General features: G+C 35.0%; 1 protein-coding gene across 6 annotated transcripts in view; it reads right to left on the bottom strand.

The window, feature by feature from the left end:
• The window catches only part of LOC150097752 (RNA-binding protein 4-like), a 294,888-nt gene that overhangs the window by 189,035 nt on the left and 83,229 nt on the right, over positions 1-22,624 (bottom strand). For all 6 annotated transcript variants that reach the window (XR_016549641.1, XR_016549642.1, XM_090406763.1 and 3 more), the window contains exons 5-6: positions 14,492-14,571; positions 1,390-1,413 (exon numbers count right to left, since the gene is read on the bottom strand). Coding sequence is in view for 4 of the 6 variants with exons in the window: in XM_090406763.1 (XP_090262889.1) it covers positions 1,390-1,413; positions 14,492-14,571 (104 nt within the window). In the remaining 2 variants the exon portion in view is untranslated. The remainder of the gene's footprint in view (positions 1-1,389; positions 1,414-14,491; positions 14,572-22,624) is intronic.

The raw sequence follows: 22,624 nt of genomic DNA, 5'->3' as shown, positions 1-22,624 counted from the left end.
ATTAGAAATTCAATTCAAAGTCATACGTTGTGTTTGGTCTCAATGTGCTATGTCCACGTGGCCAGACTTTTGAGATTTAACCACACTACCAGCCAGGACGTATATATACGTCCACATTTCCATGGATGCGAAGTGCATATTAAAATTTTAATACCATTGATATTACATTGAAATTTATGATGGATATGAAACTTTTGAGGGTGCGTAGTTGATCTTTAATGGCCGGTAAGGTGGTTAAAGGATTCAACATACTACTGATGCTCAATATCTCCTCCTCCCCCCAATAGAATACGTCTATCCAAAATAGGTTATAGTACATTCATATAAAATCTGGTAAACAACTAGAGACAGAGGAGCAAGTTAGCCTTTTGTAGTTGGTAAGAAATTTGACATTTATGTTGATATGGAAATATCTATACATCAAGCAAAACTTCAAGATTCTGCCCACAGACAATGCAAGATATATATGTGTGTGTGTGTGTGTGTGTGTGTGTGTGTGTGTGTACGGAATCCTGCTTTCTTTTGCAGTATCCTTGATTGCAGGAATATAGGAGTCTTATCCATGGAATGTGACGAGTCATAGCCATTTGATTCCATTAGTCTTGACAGTGAGAAGCTCTTGTTGAAAGGATGAAGAAGAAAAACAAATGCTACATGCTCTATTGAAGATTTGAGACAATGCCTATTTTCTAGGAAGTATGATGAGCAGAAGTTTGTATTTATTGGCATGTAAAGGTGGATTTGTAACAAACAAGTTGACAAAGTATCAGAAGCCATGGGATAAAGTAAGATGTGTTCAAGAAGTGTCAACTCAGAGCACTATCCTTTTCCTTGGTGAACTGAATACATCGTGTAGACGTGATTCAATGTAGGAAGATAGTTGGTTCATTTTCAGAACGAGGCCAATGGCAAATATATTAAAGTTTAGTGTGTTTTTCTCTCTGAAATCATTTTAAATTTACTAATATTTTACTACAGTAATCTACTGTTTCTCCAGCCTTCAAAATGACTCTTCAATTAACTGATCCTATAATGTCAACCGACTTCTGGCACAGAAACACCATGTAATTATACTTCAATTATCCAACTTTTCAATTATCAGATTAGCAAATTACCTTCCTGACTTGATCAGATAAATGGCAGATTATTGTATTACCAAGTGAGATGGTCATGCAAAATTATCGCTGATTTGATAAGTGATTTAGGCTGCAAGACTAACAGATGTGTATCAAGCAATGTTTTTCATGTACTGAAAGGAATTTTTAATCTGTAGTTCATCAAATAAACACTTTAATATTTATAGGTAATTAAGAAATACTGACAACAGAGTATAGAAAATTATACTATTTTATATTCATACGAGGAGCACTAACTACTATCAAAACTTACGGGTTTCTTGGGCATTCCTTGGACCTGTGGGGAAAAAAAAAAATATATATATATATATAATTCAAGCACACAGATTATAGGATATTTAAAATACATTTTTAAATATCCTATAAAAAATTTAAAAAGCTAATTTCTTTATTTATACTTTCATGGTTTTTCAAATAAGCTATATTTCAAAACACAAATTTCAAAAAAAAAAAAAACAATGTAAATCACAGGATACCATTTTTATAGCCTACATCATTACTTCATTTCATAAAAATGGGAAGGTCAGTGGTAGAATGACATCAAAACTTACCAGTCGAGTCTTACTATAACAAACTCAATCAAAAGAATAATGTGGGAACTTCTCCAGGAAAGTTTAATATTTTAATATATATGAATATGCTATATTGAGCCATAACTGTAAATCTATATGTAAAATATGTAAAAAAAATCCTTGGAAACAGACCAATTTTAACTATTTTTCTGACTCATACCCACTAATGTACCTATACTAATTAGTACTGTGGTAATTTCAGGGTTTTTTTTAAAAAATTTATTTTCATTTTAATATTTTCTTTACGTTAACAGTCAATGCAATCAAATGTAACAGATGTAATTATATTCTTATGTCTTATGTGAACTCCCAAGTATCAAGCTGAATATAAGCAAGTTAAATTTCATATATATCATTTCATTTGATCTTGTGAATGTGACCTTCTACCTCAGGTCTTAGTCCTTGATGCCAGTTAGTTGTTACAGAAACTATATTCACATATCCAATGAGCCTATATACGAAATATAACATGTAACTTATAGGTATGTTTTGCTTCTGAATGTACTATAATTTTGGAAGTTTTCCTTTTTTTTTTTTTTTATTATAGATGTATAAAAAGTAGTTTACAAAAAATGTGAATTAAACACACTTATGTGAAAATTTGTTGAAGCCTGCGAAATATACTTTATTTATGTTACCCAGTGATTATTTTTGGGGAGCTTAAGGGTCAAGGCAGGATAACTGGGAGGAGAACTTCACATGGCTTTTTGGGAGAATGCGAAGAATAGACCAGGACTTCTGACTAGATGTCCAATTCTCACCTTCTAATGGCGCACCCTATTGGGTATCCACCTGGATACTAAACAAACAAGGATGGGCTGACAACTGGGGATTTAGCAGACCAAATTGTATTCTTATTTGCTTAAATCATAACTCAAGCGATGGTATAACATGATGGAATATAATGCCAGCTGGGGCGTCGCCCATTAAACAAGGCCCATGTTGTTTTAATCAAGAACCAGATCAAACAGCAAAAAAGTCAGGAGCTGGTTCAAACCCAAACCCCAACCCAATATCAGCAGATCTCAAGATTGGCACCATCGACTTAAGAAGCTATCCTATTGGTGGTCTTAACAGGCATTTAAGCACCCATGACCTTTCCAAGTATTCTTGGATTTTGCAGCCACAACCGTAAGTCAAGGATAAGATGATTAAGCCCATACCTCCTGATGTGTCCTATGTCTGTAGATGCGAGTGTTCATGGGCCAGTTTACCTGTTCTGGGAGACAAAAAAACCAGGATTATAGGATGAAAAAGCCCCCCCCCCCCCTACCTCTGTATGAGACCAGCTAACCTATCTTTCATCGAAAGAGACCAGATAAAGGTTCTTTGCATCACTGACAGGAATTGAACCCGGGTCTTTCCAACCAAAGTGCTTCATCTATACCCACTGAGCTATGGAGGCACAAAACATAAGAAGCAACAATGGAAAAGAAATGGAACTAGCAGAAGAACGGGACACGTACCAGATCATCATAATAGGTGTTACTGAAACAAAGCAAAAACAGGTGAGTCTTTCTAAGCAACAAATACAAGATGTTATATTCAAGAAATAACAATCAGGGAAAAGGAGTAGCTATAATATTAAACACCAAATATGAGGATAATCTCCTTGAATGCCAGACAATATGAAGTAGAATGACATGGGCTAATATCAGAATGGGAACCTGGACATTGAGAATAATTAGCACTTATGGTCCCACAGAAGGTTACAATAATGAAAAAGTGAAGGGACATTAGACAAGGCAGCTGACACAACGAAAAAGGAAAAGTTTGTCCTTGTTGGAGTTTAAACAGCACAGTAGAAAAAGATTATCAGACATACAAGAATGTTCAGAGAAAATTTAGAAAAAAAGAGCAAAGTTAATAATAATGGTCTACCTGTTAGATTTATGCTCAGGACGTGGATTAATTATTACTAACACAATGTTCCAAAATAAAAATGTATGTCTGATAATCATTTTCTACCATGCAGGAAGTAATCGCCATTTAGCATTGAGCAGGATAAAACTGAACTTCATATTGAAAAGAAGGACAGTATGTTGGTAAAAAACACTCAACAGGAATGCCATCTGGAATATATATATGTACTTGAAGTAGAAAAAGCTATCACAAACCTGAAATGTGGAAAGGCAGCTGAAGTAGATGATATTCAATGAGATGCTTAAATAGCCATGTTAAACTTTTATGGCAGTATAAAAGTTTAACATGGCTACACTGCATGCCTGTTAAAGGGTCAAATTCCAAATGATTGGAGTAGATTAAGGGAATAAAGCTAAATATCAGAATTACAAAAGCATTTCCCTACTGGGTGTTCCTGGTAAGATTTATGCAAGTTATGCAAATATCAATTTATTTGACCCTTGAAAAATGAGTAAGAAAAATTGTGGAGGAGAAGCTTAGAGAAGAATAAGCTGGGTTCAAGTCAGAGGTTGTCTGGATCAGATTTTCAATTTAAGAAAAATAGTTGAGAAATCATGGGAATATAACAAGGATCTGTATTTAAGTTTTGTAGATCTGTAAAAGGCATATGATAAAATGCCAATAGGAAAGCTGTTCAAAACACTGCAGTTATATGGTGTAAACGGAACATTATCTCAAGCAATACATAGTCTCTACTTGAGTTGTAAATCAGGAGTTAGAATTGGATGTACAGGAAGATGATTTGATGTTAAGTCAGGTGTGCAACAATGGCGTACATTATCTCCACTGTTATTCATCATCTATATGGATCGCATTATGAAGGAAAATGATATTAAACCTGATATCAAGATTGGAGATGTTCTCAACTCTTTATTTTATGTAGATGGTGTTATATTCCTAAATAAATCCAAGTCTGCAGGATTCACTGAATGAACTAAATAACTGCAATAAATTTGGCATGAAAATCAGCATTGAAAAGATTTGGAAATAGACAGTAAAATTTAAAAAAAAAAGTTGGTATAGAAGAAAGTCAACTGAATAAATTTATATGGAGTAAGAGAGATTAGTCAAAAAAAATACTGAGCTAGCTATATACAAGACCATGTTCAAACCAATTTTTAACTAATGGATCTGAGAGTTGGGTTAGAAATAAAACTCTTGATCAAAGACTGGAGACCATAGATATGAGTCCTGACAAATTAAATTTGGAAATTTAATTTGTCACCTTCACTAAAAATTGTGCCTAAATAGCTGAAATATTTTACTTGTTCTATAGGTTCTCCGTTCAGGATGCAGTTGTTTTCAATGTTTCTGGCTATTTTCATTGTCTTTTTAATGCTGATTTTCATAGGAGATTGAACAGATGGCATCAATGGTAGTATCATTAAAAACGAACTATTAGGGAAAGAACTTGATATTGTTAGTGAATGCTAACAATGAATCTCAAGTAGTATGGCCACAAACAGAATGGGAGAAGAAAGATTAGCTAAACAAGTGTTCTTTGCCAGGATGGCAGAAAAAAAGATTTTACTGTATCAATCCACCTACATCTTGGAAGACCAATATGTGGGTGGATTGATATAATAAAAAGTGCCTTAGACAGAAATATAAGATTGATAATACTGGAAAGTTGACAGATAACAAGCTAATCTGGAAGAAAATTGTAGATAGGAAGTTAGTAATGATGTAACTTTTCATGTAGTAGTATCATAAGATCCTGTACACCCTCCCCAGGAGGATACATGTCAGGAATCTGATGATGTTAATTAAGTTTATTTTTCACGCCCTCATTAGAAGATAGCTGCTTCTAGTAATTAACATTTCCGGAAGTAGTTTAAAGAGGACCCCTTATTTCATAGGGAAATTTATGGCTTGCTATACATTTCTTATGAGTGTTTTTGCAACTCATGCTACACTGTATTGAAGTATACATAGGATTTAAGCATCATTTAAAGTATTAAACATGACATGGAAGTAATTATTTATTATAAAATTTTCACCCATGAACATCATAGGCATATTTAAATGAAGTGATTTGAAAACAAACAAGTAAATATAACAGATCATGACATTAAGAAGAACAATCAGATAATGTCTTGCCAAATGCAGCATAGAAAAACATGGACAGATTTAAAGAACAATTTCTCTCAAAGAGAATAAATCAGATCGAATGAGATTGGGAGGGATGGAGGAAGATGTAAGATTATGATAAAATTGCCTTTGTCAGCTTTAAGTATTATCTCTTTGTTTTTCTTTAAATTAGCCAGTGCTCCTTTTTCCAAGGGGCTAAAGTTATTTTTTTGGAGGATGAGAAGATGAGAGATGAATCGCAGTCTTCAACCCAATATCACAATAGCCTCAGGCAAAAAGTGAAGGGTCTTCTCGACATTACACATAATGTCTATTTTATTATGTACTCTGGAGTGACTGCAAAATTGAAACCTTTTTTTAGGATTCTAACTTTTGCAGGTGTTAAACAAATCAGAGTTTAATTTCTCAGATAATTATAGGATGCACCTGCTTAACAATGACTGACCAAGTGCTAACATCCATGCTCACGTATTTGTACTGTGTAACGGTTCCTATGAATTTGATATTTTTCAGTTATGTATTGATTCATAATCTAAGCTCATTTATTTTAAGCTGTTATATGTATATTCATCTAATCCAGAAGAAGCCACCAGTTAATGTGGTGAAACTAGTTGGTTACTGGTTGTATCAAATTTCCGACCAATTAAAACCCAATTTTTCAGTTATCTTAAGTATTTAGTGGTAAAAAAAAAACACTGATAATGAAAGAAATAATAGATATAATATTCCATATGGCAGTGACTTTGAGGCTATCTCATGTGAAAGTGAGAGCTAACTGGATGAAATATATGGTAGGTATTGCTACAAAACTAGAGAATACATTGCTGTAGACAATGATATGCAATACCAAATTACCCTGGTAGCAACCAAAAGTAATCATTATAGGTAACCTAAATTATCCAAACTGGCTGTTAACAGAATTCATAAGAATAAAGGATAATTTATTGAGCTGTTGAGACAATTTTCTCAAGTAGTATATGAGGGTACTCATGATCCAAATGTTAAGATTCGATCAAAACATCAGAAGTGGTCTCAGTTAAGGATGTATATCTATATTTCAATTAAGAAAGATTACATGCGGAAGTACAAAACTGTGAAGTGTGAAAAAGTCAAGAGAATAATATTTTCTTAGCTTTCATACATCACTAATATTCTTCTAATTCAGTATATGATATGTGAAAGAGAATATTAGCAACAGATGAAAGCTAAGAAAATATTCTTAAATTATGTAATATCTGAATTGTTCCTAGAGTTTTAAGACAAGGTAGGAGTGAAATGGATGTACAATCTTGTTAAAATTACATCCAAAACATGATCTGGGAAGAATATTGTGAGAATAAGGATGAGAGAAGTATGAAAAATATAAGGGAAAAAAAAATGCTCTGCTAAGCTTCTTCAAAAACCTCCAGAATATTTTGCTACCTTCTTGATATTTATTTTCTATATTCTTGCCAAAGTCCTCCCATGACTTTTGTTTAGCTAGTTTTATACACTGTTTAGCATTCTTGCATTTGTCTCTGTATTCTCTAAGAGCACAAGCTGACTTATTTGCCAGGAACTTTTGATATGCTTTCTTCTTTTCCTTCACTGCCGGTTTAACTTCCTGTGTCCACCATGGAGTTCTAATTTTTCTATCCTTGCAGACAACTTCACCACATGCCTCTCTAGCTGAATCAATCAGGGTTTTCTTCAAGGCTTACCACTGAATCTCCAAGGTTTGATTCCTGTTCTCAAACTCTTTTGTTTTTTCTTCAATAGTCTTTGTGTATTTTACTTTGCATCTAAGAGTTGCTCAACTTTGATTTGCTTTAAAACTTTCTTACATGTTATTCTTTTCAATATGAAATTCAATTTTATCCTGCTCAAGACTAAATAGTGATCAATTCCAATTTCAAATCCTCTGTACACTCTGGGCACATTTTTATGTTGGAACATGGTGTTAGTAATAACCAGTCCATGTCCTGAGCAGAAATCCAACAGACATTTGCTATTATTATTAGCTTTGCTCTTTTCTCCAATTTTTCCCAAAATATTTTTGTATGTCTCACAATCATTTCCTACTCTGCTATTTAGATCCCCAATAAGGACCAACTTTTCCTTTTTCATTGTGTCAGTTGCTTTTTCTAAAGCTTCAAAAAATTCCTCCACTTCTACCTTAGTAGAACCTTCTGTGGGACCATAGGCACAAACCAGTTCCCCATTCTCATATTTGCCCACATTACTCTACTTGAGACTGACTGCCATTCAAGAAGATTAGCCTCGTATTTTGTGTTGAATACTATGGCTACTCCTCCTTTTCCTTGATTGTCATTGCCTGAATATAACATTTTGTATTTATTGCTCAGAAAGATCTCACCAGTTTTTGTCTTTTTTGTTTCAGTCACCCCTATTATGTCGATCTGATACTTATCTAATTCCTCAGCTAGCTCCATTTCTTTGCCATTCAGGCTTCTTATGTTGATAGTACCGATCTTTAACTCTGGTGACAATGAGTTGGGGTGTGTTTTGAGATTTGTTCCAGTAGCTGACTTTTCGCTGTTCGCCTTGGTGAAAACAACGGGGGGGGGGCCTTGTTTAACCGGGCTACGCCCAAGCAGGCATGAAATTTTGTCATGTTGTACCATCATTTTTTATTTTGGTTTCACCAATAAGAATACAATTTGGTCGGCTAAATCCCAAATTGCCAGCCCATCCTCGTTCGTTCAGTATCCAAGTAGATACCCAACAGGGTGCACTACGAGAAGGTGAGGATTGGACATTAGGTCAGAAGCCCTGGTCGGTTCTCGCATTCCTTTAGGCTATGTGGAGATCTCCTCTCAGTTATACAGCTTTGACCCCTTAAGCACCCCATGGATGCCTTAACCCTTACAGGCAAGCCCCAAAAGGATGACAAGTCCTTCATGGACAGGTCCATCCCCTGTCCTGTCCTCACAAATAATGATGACATTACAGAGAATTGGATCATCACTCAATTTTAGGTATTATTACCTGCAAGGTTCGTACCTTGTAAGAGAGCCTTGATGCCACGTTTTGTCAGAATCCACGACAATTCTACTGTAAGAATGTTTTCATTAGTCTTGGATTTTTTTCTTTTTTAGGAATTGTGGATGGCCAGTATCCATTTCTTCTTCTTGTGGAAAAATCTCTACGATGTGGTCAAACTGCACACCCATAAGGGCACTTGGCATAGTAATTATTTTGTCTTCCTAAGGAGAGCAGAGATATCCATGCTATCTATTGACGGGGCATCTAATAAAGGGTCTGGAGGCAACGCTGTTATGTTTGCTGCCACGTGGTGTGTGGCTCACTGGCATTATTATGTATCGCCGTGTGCGCCATTTTAAATATCGTTGCTCTTCAATTATTTTACTTCCCTCATTATTTTAACCTCCCTACTTTACTTACAAGACTTACAAAATCTTCTTGGCTCTAATATCTGTATCACTTCTTACATGTTCATTCTATAAGGAAAGCAAATTCTATATCTCTGGCCGATCCCTAAATTTACTCACATGCACACCCTGACTGTTAAAGGTTATTCCTTACTATAAGAAACGAATCCTCTAATTTCTATCTGGGGCCGTCTCCTCTTCAGATATTGACAAATTTATTTTTTAACGCTGCGCCAGCCAATATCTTAGAATAGAGGGGACTCTTATTCATGGAGACTTTTCCAGACCTTTGGCATACATAGGAGAATAAATTTATTGCTTATACTCATAAATCAAATGCTCTACTATGGCTAAGTAAATTCAGGTTTGCAGTCGTAGCTTCTATAACAACATGTTATACCTTTCTTTCAATTCCTCCCTCTCCCGCTATGGTTCGAATTAATGAGTGGAAGTTTTGGTTCATATCACAGGCGAAACTCAGGCATAAAAGGAAAAAACATATTTATTGGAATCTAAAGACATAATATACATTTTCAATTAGTTCAATGACATGCTAAATCAAACTTATTAATACTCCAATGTACGAACAATAAATCCTTCTCTTGAGTTAGGGATTTAACACACATAATATACACATTATACTCTTCTAATCAATATTCTACCTACTGTGTTAATCTTGCATACTGAACTAGTCACAATCATCTATAATCATTCCTAACAATTTGACTTATGGGCATTAACCACTGCTAAATCACTTAAAGTCCTTAAATACCGTCCATACTCAGTTAATACATTACAAGCACACATAATATACACATTATACTCTTCTAATCACTATTCTACATACTGTGTTAATCTTGCACATTAAACTAGTCACAATCATCTATAATCATTCATAACAATTTGTCTTATGGACATTAACACTGCTAAATAATCACTTAAAGTCCTTAAGTACTGCCCACACTCGATTAATACACTGCAATAATTCTTCCCTTTTTACCGACTGGGTAATCATACAACAAAATCTGTACTTTACCATTTCTTGGGGCAGGGTTTCCAGGTCCATCTGAACTGTCCTTCTTTGTTTGAATTCTCTTTCGATACCTCCATAAACCTACGTCCACGTGGTGGGTCACTACGGTCGTCAGATTAAGCTATGCTCTGCACCTGGCATTTTCCCTCTTCTATTCTCTATCTGTTTCGGACCATCGTCATTTCTACTGCCAGTTCTGGTATACGTTCATGATATTATTCCGTCGAAACTTTCAGCAAAGACAACGTAAGCCAACATCTCATGCTTTAGTACCGACAGAGGTTCAGACATCGAAGGGAAAGGCGCACCCTCCGATATCGAACTATCGCCACGAAGCACCATCTGGAACCACCGGTCTACGAGAGAAGTCAAATCATCATCCAGGAAAGCAGGCAAAAAAAAGCCCCGAGAAAGGGAAGCAAACTCTTTTTATTGTCCATTCACTTCCCCCCCTTTTTGCACCCCCTGTTCCTTACCACGATAGCACCCTCTTACTTTTTTTTTTTTTTTTTTTTTTTTTTTTTTTTGCGATCTTTTCCCGCCCGCTACTTTCATGGACCACGGCAACTTCGGCACATCACGAGATCATAGCAGCGTCTTCCAGAAACCAAATGTGCATAACTTTCCTAGATTGCCAATGCCTCAGGCCCGCCCATGACCTTTAGAACTATTGTTTACATCTGATTTACCCATTCATTGTATACATGATGCATTTCACATAATACTAATTTATACACGAAGTTCTTTACATGGCATTACAATTCTACTAAAAGGAGGTAACTCTATTTCCATTTACAGTTAGTACTTTAGTTCTTCTGCTCCAGTACAAGTTTTTTCTCTCAGCTGAATTTTCTGACTTGTTAAATCCTGAATGAATTATTTCTTTAATAAAGTTCTTCATTCAGGATGTAACAATGTCTTTGATCCTCCATGGTGCACATTACATTTTTTTTTTTGAGAGGATTTTCATGTAGTTGGGCCCTTTTAGGCATCTCTTCAGAAGTGAGTCCATAATGATTTCTCTCTTTCATCTGCTCAAAGGTATAGCAAGTCATATCTTTCAGGGATGTTGTTGGGCAAAGGCAGGATTGATGTCAATGTCCCAACTTACACTTTCTTTACCGTTGCCTTCTCAGCATAAAGAGATTTTTATCAGATGTTACTGTTGTGGTATATTGCCTCTTCTCCTCCTGGTATATGATGCACTGTTCAATTTTTAGCCTTTGTATCTCCTTTTCATCCTTCCACCTTTGGCATGCCTGGGAGTAGGGCCAGTGATATCACTCACAGAGCAATTTGGTGTTTTGCTAGTAGTTTTCATTCTTGGGTTCTGAACTGTACCAGGCATAGCCACGACAAGCAGTTTGAGAAGGACACATTTCTGGTATTTAAAGCAGCATAAGGGATTTGGGATAGAGATATAGTTAAGATATCCAGCTTTGACAGATGGTGGTGGTTTTGGTGTTTGTTAAAGGTAGGGATGATGTTTCTGGTGAGAACCAGATGCCCATCTCTATGTATCAGGATTCTTCTTATGGCTGTCATTCCATGATCCTTGAGTTCAGAACATATCCGTTCATTAGGAACATCAAGGAAGTCCCACTCTGATATTATGCTTCTAAAAAGTTTAAAGTTTTGTGTAGAGTGACTGATTGGTATTCCCCCAATAGATGTTGCATGGAGTATTTTTTCTGATTGTGCTACTGTAGCAGCTTTGATAAGGATACCGTCCTGAAGGCAGTTTCTTTGCAACTTTGGAGATCCTGACAAACCTTACAAACCCTTCTGGATGAAGAATGGTGACATTTTTCCAATTGGAAATTCTTCAGCTGAATGTAATATTAAGAACAGTGGTGTATAAACAAGATGAAGAGGTATTCATTCTCAGAGGAATTTAGTTCACTGCCAGAGCTCCCCACCCACCACGGAACCACACATAGATGCTCACTGACCAGCAAGCGATGACTACCTTAACCCTTGCAAGCAAGCCCTACAAGAGTCAAGGGTGTTGAGTGATCCTGGCCAAATCATCCAGGCCCACCCGTCTTACCAAAGCAAGCAGTGCAAGATTGTGGAGAAAGTGCAAAGAAAATTTAAAAACAATTTGGGATTAGAGAATATAAATGAGGATAAATTAAGAGTATGTGGACTAGAGACACTGCAGGAGAACGAGGAGCGATATGACAGATACCTAAAAACTTTTGGAATAGTATTCTCCTTCCCGGATGTCCACAAGTCACACAGCATAGCAAGCATGGCAGCAAGGCATTGAATCCCAGTGATGGTAGTCTGGAAAATAGGATAGTAAAAAAAGACTGAGGAGAAGCAAAGTGAAGAATATGGGAAGAAATGCAAAGAAAAAGAGGAATGAAAAGAATGAAAAAAGAAAAGAGAAAAGAAAAGTTGGATTGTGATAGAGTGGAATTTTATGAACTCCTATCTTATCACAATCTAACATGCGTTTCCAAGCAAAAAAGGGAGATAAATACAGTAAATTGCCTCTAAGTATAAAATAATTGCTAAGTATATATATATCAAGCATGTTCTGTTATGAGAGGTTAAATAAGTATGTATTTTGTGCCATTCACGAATGAGGTTAAATTAATATTGAAAGTGTAAAACATTAGCAGAGCATTATAAAATAACATATATAAAAGAATTATAGAATGTAAGCACAAATTCAACAGTTGGGGGGGGGGGGGGGGGGTGAAGTCCAAAGGTCATGGAGCGGTGACGTGAGGGAGCGGCTCGCCCCAAGCAAACAGCGTGACGTCAGCGTACGTGCGATAGCGGGGGAGAGGCTGGACAGCGTGACGTAAGAGCACGTGAGAAATGGCTGGACATCGAAAGGGGCGAGAAACGCCGAGAAGAAAAGAGGGAAATATAAGGGTCATGCAACCCTGAAACAAGGCTTTTTGTTCCTGGATCTCCTGGTGTTCGTCTCTCGCAGTGGTGAAGGGTGGCAGTGCCTCCATACTGGAGGATCCCGATTAAGGCAGTTGCGGGACTCGCCAACCGTATTCTCCGCGGAAAAAGCAAGCCCGGCAGTCCACAGAAGGACTGTTTCCTGTAGACCAAAGATGCAACATAGAACCAAAGGGGAAGATAAGTAGACTTTATTTGTGTTTGACTGAATGTGAATGAGAGATTTGTGCCGCCTTGATATGTTAGGGAAAGGAACATTGATGATATAGAATAAGATTGTATTGCTATTGGTTAGAGAGGGTTGAATTTAATCTTACTATTTGTCGCTGTGTTAAAGATAGTTAATATATAAAAAAAAGCTACGAATATGTTTAGAGTAAGGAATTGATAAATTATAAAGAGATTGTGAAAGATATGAATGTTATCTTGTGTAGTCTGAACAGAACTACGGAGTTTTAGAAAGACTGTGATAATAATACATGACTAATGCATTTGAGAGTGTTAATATAATTCTTACTTTAGAAAGCTACTGCATAATCTGTTATAAGTATATTAGTAGTATTTGAATATTTTAAACTCTGTCTGGAACTCCCTTAAGATGGGATTTAAACTAAATATTGAGTGTACCAACTTTTGATATATAATAAACCTTGCTTTTGATTCTAACAAAGACTTTCTGTGATTTCTGGAATCCGATGCACCTCATAAAATATTACGAACCTATGCGGGATATTAGAAAAGGGTAAATTTTTGGCCACGTCTGCAGAGTTGCTAGGTATCATTAAGTACTGTCCTGAGATTACCTCTTGATTGTTAATATTACTAATCTAATAGCACTAAGTGGCGCAGCAAAACAAATACATTTCTTGGAGTTTTACGAGAGGTAAATCTCAGACACTGATACTCTGGTGTTGCCTCGACCACGAGGAAATTCCATTGTCAGAGGTACCACGTGATACCCGATTGAGAGTATAACGGAGATATAACACAAAGATTAAAGAATAGTTGTAACAGTAGAAAGTCGACACAACACAGTACAATCAATGGATGATCCTTTCCACCACAAACAAATGCCTCACAGGAATTTCTGCATCCATAAGCAAAACCATGCGCTTCTATCAGTGCTAAATTTATGAAATATAAAGTTCTAATATTGGTAGTAATTCTAGCGGACATCCTGTACTAAAAGAGTGATGTGTGTAGCAGCCAGAACCATCTTATAAAACAGAGATCCAACCAATGCACAATTTGGAACAAAACCAGAAAATATTACATTGTGAATGATAATAGTATCTGATCTGCTACTACAGTATTTCAGGAATGAATATATATATATATATATATTTATAATTTTTAGGTTATATTTTATAGTTGTCTTTCAATTTACATTTCGAACTTTTCCAGTTCACATAAACTTACCAATGACCTTGCCGTCCACATCTATAACACTGTCCTTTTCCTCCCATGCCAGGTCTAGGTCGAACTTTACTATGTGAGAGCTAAAATAAAGGAATTTAAAAACTGGATTACTTTATGTCCAACTGTGTGCATGTGGTCAACTATATCACAATGCAATGCTAAAGAAAATTCAACATATTAATCCATACATTACAGCAATTTTACATGTCTCTACAAGTTTCACATAATAAGAAGAACCACAGATCATTAAAGCATTATATCATAATTTCACACACAATAGATGCACAATACAATGACCACCACTATAACAAAATGATGCACTATAATAAACTATGGAAAAGACCTGTCCTAAGTCCCATAGAACTAAGGATGTTTAAACATTGGCTGCTGGCTAAGGGATAACTCAGTTGGTAGTCTATATTAGGTCGCCAACTATGAATTCTCATATCATATTTGCAACACAACATACTAGCACTGGTGGAAAGTTTACACTGGTGCCAGTGTAAACTTTCACTTTAAGAGAAAGTTTATACTGTGAGAGACACACAACATTATGACATAATGTTGGATAGAGATCTATCCAATGTGTACAATATTACAAACAGTAAAAGCTGAAACCTTCACTACAATAAACTGAATTTCCTAGCAAATAACATTGCGATCAGGAGAAAGGAAATATAGCAAAGGAAAATTGCAGGAAATAACAAAAGAAAAGACAGGAAATTTTACAGTGAGAGCAAAACAGAAAGGATTGACAGGAACCACACAAATTGACAACATGAAAAATTATAAATGCAAAACAGTAATAGGAGCAAGGAGAAGAGTAGCAAATTATAAAAAATCTAGAAAAGTTAGATTAAATTAATATCACTTACCTGAGATCTCCATAATGAACTATAGTAAATATGTGCAGACTGAAAAAATTGTCTTTTCAGTCTCATTTTTGCCAAATATGTGCAATATTTGGCAAAAATTTAGATCAAAAACCCTAATCAGAAATTTAGAGATTTTTTTTTTTTAACTGAGTTTATAGTCTTTCAAACACAAAATGAGCTGCTACCCAAATAAGCATAACTTGTACTTCAAATTGGAATTTAAGAAATACTGTACAATATTTCTTTAATTTATAATTCTAAAAGAACAGTATCAATTAATGCCAGTATACATCACTGGATCTCTATCCAATCAAGAAGCTAACATTAATACACCACCGTGTATTATTGCTTTTTGTCTTCCCTCAAGGCTGACTAATTTTGATCAATCACTTCTGTTCTTTCTCTTTGTAAGTGGAGATGACTAACTTGATTATTGATGTTTTCAGGATTATATTTGATTTTAATGGTACAGATTACACATATTTAGTTTATCATGAAACTTTCATGAGTTACATTAAGTTAATATATCAACTGAAATTTAAACATTCATTTTGGAATTCCATCTTTATAATTTCATACTTCTCTAATTGTTTCCTTTGTCTCCATTATTGTTTGCATTTGTATTTTTTCATGTTCTCCTGCCAATACTTTGTATTCTGTCCTAAATGTATGACTACAATTTCCTTTGTTATATTTCCCATGATTTTCTTTGTTACACTTTTTATAATATATGGAATTTTTATTCAATTTTTATAATATATAGAATAATTTGCCCTTAGGGGTAGTGAATGCATCTAGTGTAAATGAATTTAAGGGAAGATACGATAGCTGGATTGGGTAATTTACAGCCTCCCTCGATGAGTCCTTGACTCCCTAGAGGTCTCAGATGATAATAATAATAATAATTAAGTTTCCAATGATTTCTTTTATTTCTCACAATTTCACATGATTTCTGCTATTTCATGAGAACTGAGTGCAAGATTAGTATTTTTACCCTAAATTCACTATTGCAAATCTTGTGTTATAACAAACTGTCTCTGGTCCTTGAGGCTTCACTTTTCCAACACTGACCAAGCCATATGATATTTGCAATGACATAATGCAAATCATACATCTCTGATTCGCAAATCATACATCTCTAATACTTGATAACTCTTTCCCTCTTGTAGACAGACTTAGATGTTGGAACTTTTTTTTTACAGTATTAAAACATTAAAAAAAAAAAAAAACACTAAATCATAAAAATATTTATTGATTGGACTTTATTTTTCTGGATTTCAAACTAGAATACCTAAAGCACAGTTATTTTTTTTTAAAAAAATGGCTGTACTCTGGGTATGCTGATTTGAATGTGGAGAACTGGGTAAGTAAACGATATCCTTGATCTTTTCTTACATATTCTCCATTCAGAGGTCACATATTCTATAGAGGTCACCTATCCTCTCCTCTCAGTAACTCTGATCACAATACTGTTGAGAGAAGCAACAATATTGTCCTTCTTCCATTCACTTGCAACATTATATCATTTGGGACCACAAAGATACCAATGATCCAAATACATGAGTGAGTCACAAATTATCCTACCAGCAAAAAGGCTTTCATTCCTTCTATGAAAAATTCCTACCTACTATCCAAGTCATGGTTTAATAAGATGCACCAAAAAGGGTTAAGAAAACAATTTGGCATATTGTAAATAGCTTGTAACAAGAACAGCCTTCTCCAGCATATGCTGAAGCACAGAAAGCCTAAACAACTATCAGGAAATGTACCCTGATGGTTGTTCATGAAGACCAATAGCAGAAAACACTCCTATCCAAATGAAAGTCAGATTATAACAGCACTTAAACAAAGTTGTTCTAGGCAAATTACCTTGTGCCATACCAGAAACTGCTCCAAATGCCTTCCAGCAAAGAAAGAGAAGAATACAAAATAATATTAAACCCTTCTGATTCTGATGGCATCTCTCCAATTATAATGAAAAGTGTGCTCAGAAACACCTGCATCATCTCTGCAATCTTTTATACTCAGCTGGCATTTTGTGAGAATGCAAGCATATACCCAACCTATACCAAACATGAGAGATAAAAGTGCCATCCAATTACTTTAATCTTCCAAAATAAGAGAAAATTAATGGTCAACTTCTCCACTACCTGGAAGCTTACCACTTAAAGACTGACAGTATGGATTCTGCCCATTCTAAATCCACTGCTCAATTCAGCCTAAATCACTGGACATATAACATGGAAAGGCTTGGGCAAACATTGTTACTCTTGACATTTGCAGTGCCCATGTCTAGCATCACGGCCTGCTCAGTACTTTTCATTCTTTGGTCTACCTTTATTTTCTGTAATTGGATAATAGGCTTACCCTCTGGTTGTTAATCATATGTCACGGTGGATGCAGTTGAATTCATAGTATATCTTTTTTGCACCGAATAAACAGGATGAAAGTCAGTGATTTATTAATTTAATAATTGCGTATACAGGTATGCTTAACTGAAGGAATTTGTAACTGCTGTAGATATTTGATTAAACGATTTTTGTTAAATGATGTGATTTCTGATTTGCTAAAAATTAAAGACAAGGAGTTTATTTGTATCTAAGTTTTCCCCAACAAACTCAATGGCCAGTCATGACAAAGGAAACTGACTTTGCAGAAATCTACTTAATACTATACAGATAAGATTAACTCTCCTGTCAAAGTATGTTGGTTAATTGTGTGGCTGGTTTGTTTTGCAGGATGTAAAAAAAAAGTATCAAAAACATGAGACAAGCTAACTCACCTTCAGCTGAAAGCTCACATAAAGGTACTTATTCACATTAAAAGTCCTGGAGAGAATTTGCACCTAGGTCTTTTCAACCAAATGGCATTATCATTAGAGAGTTATATAGGCTTTTTTTCGATTAAAATAGCCTCTGAATAAAATCAGTAATGGCTTTTTATTGAGATGAATCCTGTTAACATTCTGGCATGAAGGGATGGCAATATTAGAGAGGAACTTGACATTAGCAAGAGCATGTAAGCCAAGTTAAGTGAAGTTGGTATGATCACAAACAGAATGGGAGAAGGAGGATTAGCGAAACAGGTGTCTGATAAGAAAATTATCCAGAGGAAGAGAAAAAATCTAGGTGGATTGATGCAGGTAATAGTGCCTTAGATGATCAAAAGTAAAATGAAAATATTTGAGACTAGACAAATACTGGATTATTTTGAAAGATTGATTAGAACTTCAAATTAACAACTGTTGATTAAGAAGCTAGTAGAAATAAAACCATTTCAGATATGTCTGAGTATCTTATACACCTTCTGAGGATAGATCACAGAAAATATTTTATGCTGAATATCATTAGCATTCTTTTTCTCAATTTTCCAACTGCATCATTGCTTGTTGCATATTTTCTACCACTCTTTAACAGCACATTCTATAAAATTGAAGCACCAAGAATTGAAGGCTATTACATTTGATTCATGCACCTCAGGCCACAATTTTCTGGCAGTTATACAAAACTTTTAGAATGTATGTAGAAAAGTAAAGGATAATTGGGAGAAGACATATCCATACCCAATAAGCAATGAAGACATTTGACCACTACTTCTGACCAAAAATCCAATATACTGATATGAACCCACTTGGATATTGAGTGAATAAGGATGGACTGGAATTTTGGAAATTAGCTAAACTACTGTAATCAGACATTATGTTAACTGAAGCTTTTTTTTTCTTTTTTTTTTGTGATAAATGACCAATGCAGATTGGAGTTCAACAGGACAGCATGTTATTACTATGCAGAGACCAGAAATTAGCTTACCACTAATAAATTGAGTAGAGGTGATATACATGTAGACAATGAAAAGCATCTGGTATCTTAAACACTTTCAGAAATATTCAAACTATAACAGAAATCAAAACCACATCTCACCAGTAACAAAGTGATGAATGCTTTTCACATGTCATTCAGGACAGCAAAGAGATCTGAGTGAATAGTCAGCTACTGGAATAACACAACTTCAGCAGAAATAAAAAGGATGATCAAACGGCTAAACAGAGTAGGAAATGAATCCTAGACCCACAGAAACATTTTAGAAAAATTTAAAAATACCTGCTAGATTTCCACTTAGAATACTGATCAGTATGCTTCAATGTAGAAATGTACATAAACTCACTTGAAAAGAACATGAAACAAGCCACATCGCTGCATGCAAGCAGCAAACCAGTTTCTTGTCTTTTTATGCTTTATAACTGTCAATTTGTTTTCATATTGCTAAGCATATCTTAGAAATGCTTAGCAATCTAAGCATATCATAGCTCAGTCAGCAGATGCCTTCTGGTTGGAAAGATCTAGGTTCAAATCCTATCTAATGTGAAAATTATCAGGGCTTTTCAGGTAAAGATTAGCTGTTCTTTGTCTCCAGGAAACTAGTTTTTCATCCCAAAGCAGCCAAACTGACTAGAACAACAATGCCATTTACATCCATAGACAAATTTTAAGTAAGAAACTGTCTTTAATAAGTCTTATTTGGTTTCTATGAAGCCAAGTTACTTGGCTGTGACAGGCCAATGAGTCTACTATGAGAAGAGATGGAATGGATTATCTTTTCAGTCAATCCATAGATTTGCTGTTGTAAAGTGTCAGTACTCATTTAAATTTTCACACATTCCATAAAATAGTATGTAAGCAGAGGACTATATACTGCTATGAAGGGCCACTAATTGTAAGATTAAAACAGGCACATTGGAAGGCAAAAGAGTAGGTCCAAACATGTAGACCAATCTTATTTAACCAACACTGATTTTTACAGTAAAGGATTACTTTGAAAGACAAGCGAAGCATGCAGTGAAAAAACAGCTGTAATGCAAACAAGAGTACAAATCAATACTTGAGGCAGAAAAGGTTATCAAAAGCCTGATATATATGGAAAGGCAGCTGGGGATAGATGCTATCTGGTGAGAAATGCTCCAATATGGAGGTATAAAAGTTTTACAATGGCTATAATACATAATTCAGAGTGCCTTGATCTATTAAAAGGAGAATAAAGCTGAATGTGAGAATTACGGAGGAATTTCTCTAAAGTTTCCTTCCAGGTAAGATTTATACAAGCATATTTGAGAAGACAATGAGAAAACCTGAGGAAGAGAAACTTGGAATTCACCAGCTTGGAAAAACAAGCTGGGTTCAGGCTAAACAGGTTGTCAAGATCACATTTTCATCTTATGACAAATAGTTGAGAAATCATGGGAATATAAGAATGTTTACTTATAAAATGGCTTTATGGAAAAGGCATATGAACAAGTGCCCAGAAAAAAGCTTTCCAAAATGCTGCAATTATATGCAGTAAATGGAACATTACACAGAGAAATACATGGTCTATATTTAAGTTGCAAGTCAGTAGCTGGAAATTAACATACCAGAAGAAGATGGTCTAATATAAAATCAGCTGTAACACAAGGATCCATACTATTACCACTCCTATTCATCAACTGCATTTTGGAGATGAGGTCATAACCAAGTAAGGAATTCACCAATGCATAAAATTAGTGAACCACTAATAGTTCACTTGCAAATGCTCCAAAATCCCAAAACAAGAATATTTATGTACTCAGAAGCAACCACTTAACTGACCACAATGTTTTCTTGCATTTTTCATTATGGTGCCATCTGCACAACATAACTTACCATCTGTCGTAATTGGCAAAAAAAATGATTTGTTCTTTCTCTGAGAAAATGGAAAAAAAAAACAAACCTAACACATAAATACATAAAAAGAGAAATATTTGGTGGGCTTGAAAAAAAAAAAATAATAAATAAATTCAGCAAATTTATTTGTGGAGTGTAGAGCCAAAAGGCATCAGTTTGTAGAGCAAGATATTAAAATAGAGGATATTATGGATCTATCCATATTTTATAGACATATATAGGAACTTAAAACATTTTCAAGATGTACCAGAGCTTATGAGAATATATCCTTCAGAATGGTCTTGATTTGCACTACTTAAAAGACAAGCTCTGCTCAGAAGCCTGTGTGTTTGTTTTTTATTAGTACTTAAATTATGTTTCACTGGCCTAACAAGAAAGGAGACAAAAGAGACTGCAGAAATTACAGACCAATCGATTTACTCTCCCACACCTATAAAATATTCGTAAGAATTATACAAAACAGATTAAAAAACACCTATGAAGAACTGATAGGCATAGAACAAGTTGGTTTCCGAGGAAACTATTCAACAAAAGACCAGATTTTCACATTGCACTAACTACCAGAGCTCAGCTGGGAAGACCATAAGAACTATATTATTGTTTTGTGACCTTTAAACAAGCTTTCGATAGCATCAACAGAGAAATCCTTCCTTCTTAAAGTTCTACTAGAAAAAGCAATAGACAAATATATAATACAGTTTCTGATAAAATATTACTCTAAGACAAATGCAATAATTAAAAAAGGACACACTCACAACAGAACCCATAGCGATCCAAAAAGGAGTAATGCAAGGATGCCCATTATCCCCATGCTTATCTAGACAAAGTTGTAAAGGCAATAGACAATGAGTCTGGAATCAATGTCAATGGTTTAAACATAAATAATATCAAATATGCGGATGATCTCGTCCTTATTGCAAGAACCCCAAATGAACTACAAAGGTTGATAAACAAGCTAAACGAAACCTGTAAAACACGACATGACAAAGATACAAAAGACAAAAAGTGATGAAAATAGGGAGGAACAGACTACCATCTCAGCCACCCTAAATGGGGAACAAATAGAACAAGTAGACAACTTCATATTCTTGGATCAAAACTAACAGAAACAATAAATGAACTCAAAATCAAACACAGAATAGCGATAGGATGGACCACCATGGGAAAATTACAGAAAATCTGGTAAACAAGATATCTAAGCAAGCTAAAATCAAATTATATGAATCAATAATTATATCAACAGTCATATAGAGCAGAACCATGGACAGTTAAGAAAAGAGAAGAGAAAAAAACTGCTGGCATTTGAAATGAAATGCTTAAGAAAAATAAATAGAACAAGTTGGATAGAAAAGAAAACAAGCAGCACATTCAGACAAGAATTATTGTATAAAAAGACAATAATAGAAAAAATTAGAAAACAACAACTGAGATGGTTTGGCCACACTGTACGCATGGATGCAGACAGACTTCCTAATATCCTAATCAATACTTTTCCAACTGAAAAAAGAAGACCTGGAAGACCAAGAATTACCTGGCTGAAATTAATAAAGAACATTTCGGGA

The sequence above is a fragment of the Typopeltis vanoorti genome, chromosome 17 (assembly GCF_054136105.1).
Source record: "Typopeltis vanoorti isolate ZY-2024b chromosome 17, IOZ_Tvanoo_1.0, whole genome shotgun sequence".
Taxonomy (NCBI): domain Eukaryota; kingdom Metazoa; phylum Arthropoda; class Arachnida; order Uropygi; family Thelyphonidae; genus Typopeltis; species Typopeltis vanoorti.
This window is presented reverse-complemented; position numbering and strand designations above follow the sequence as displayed.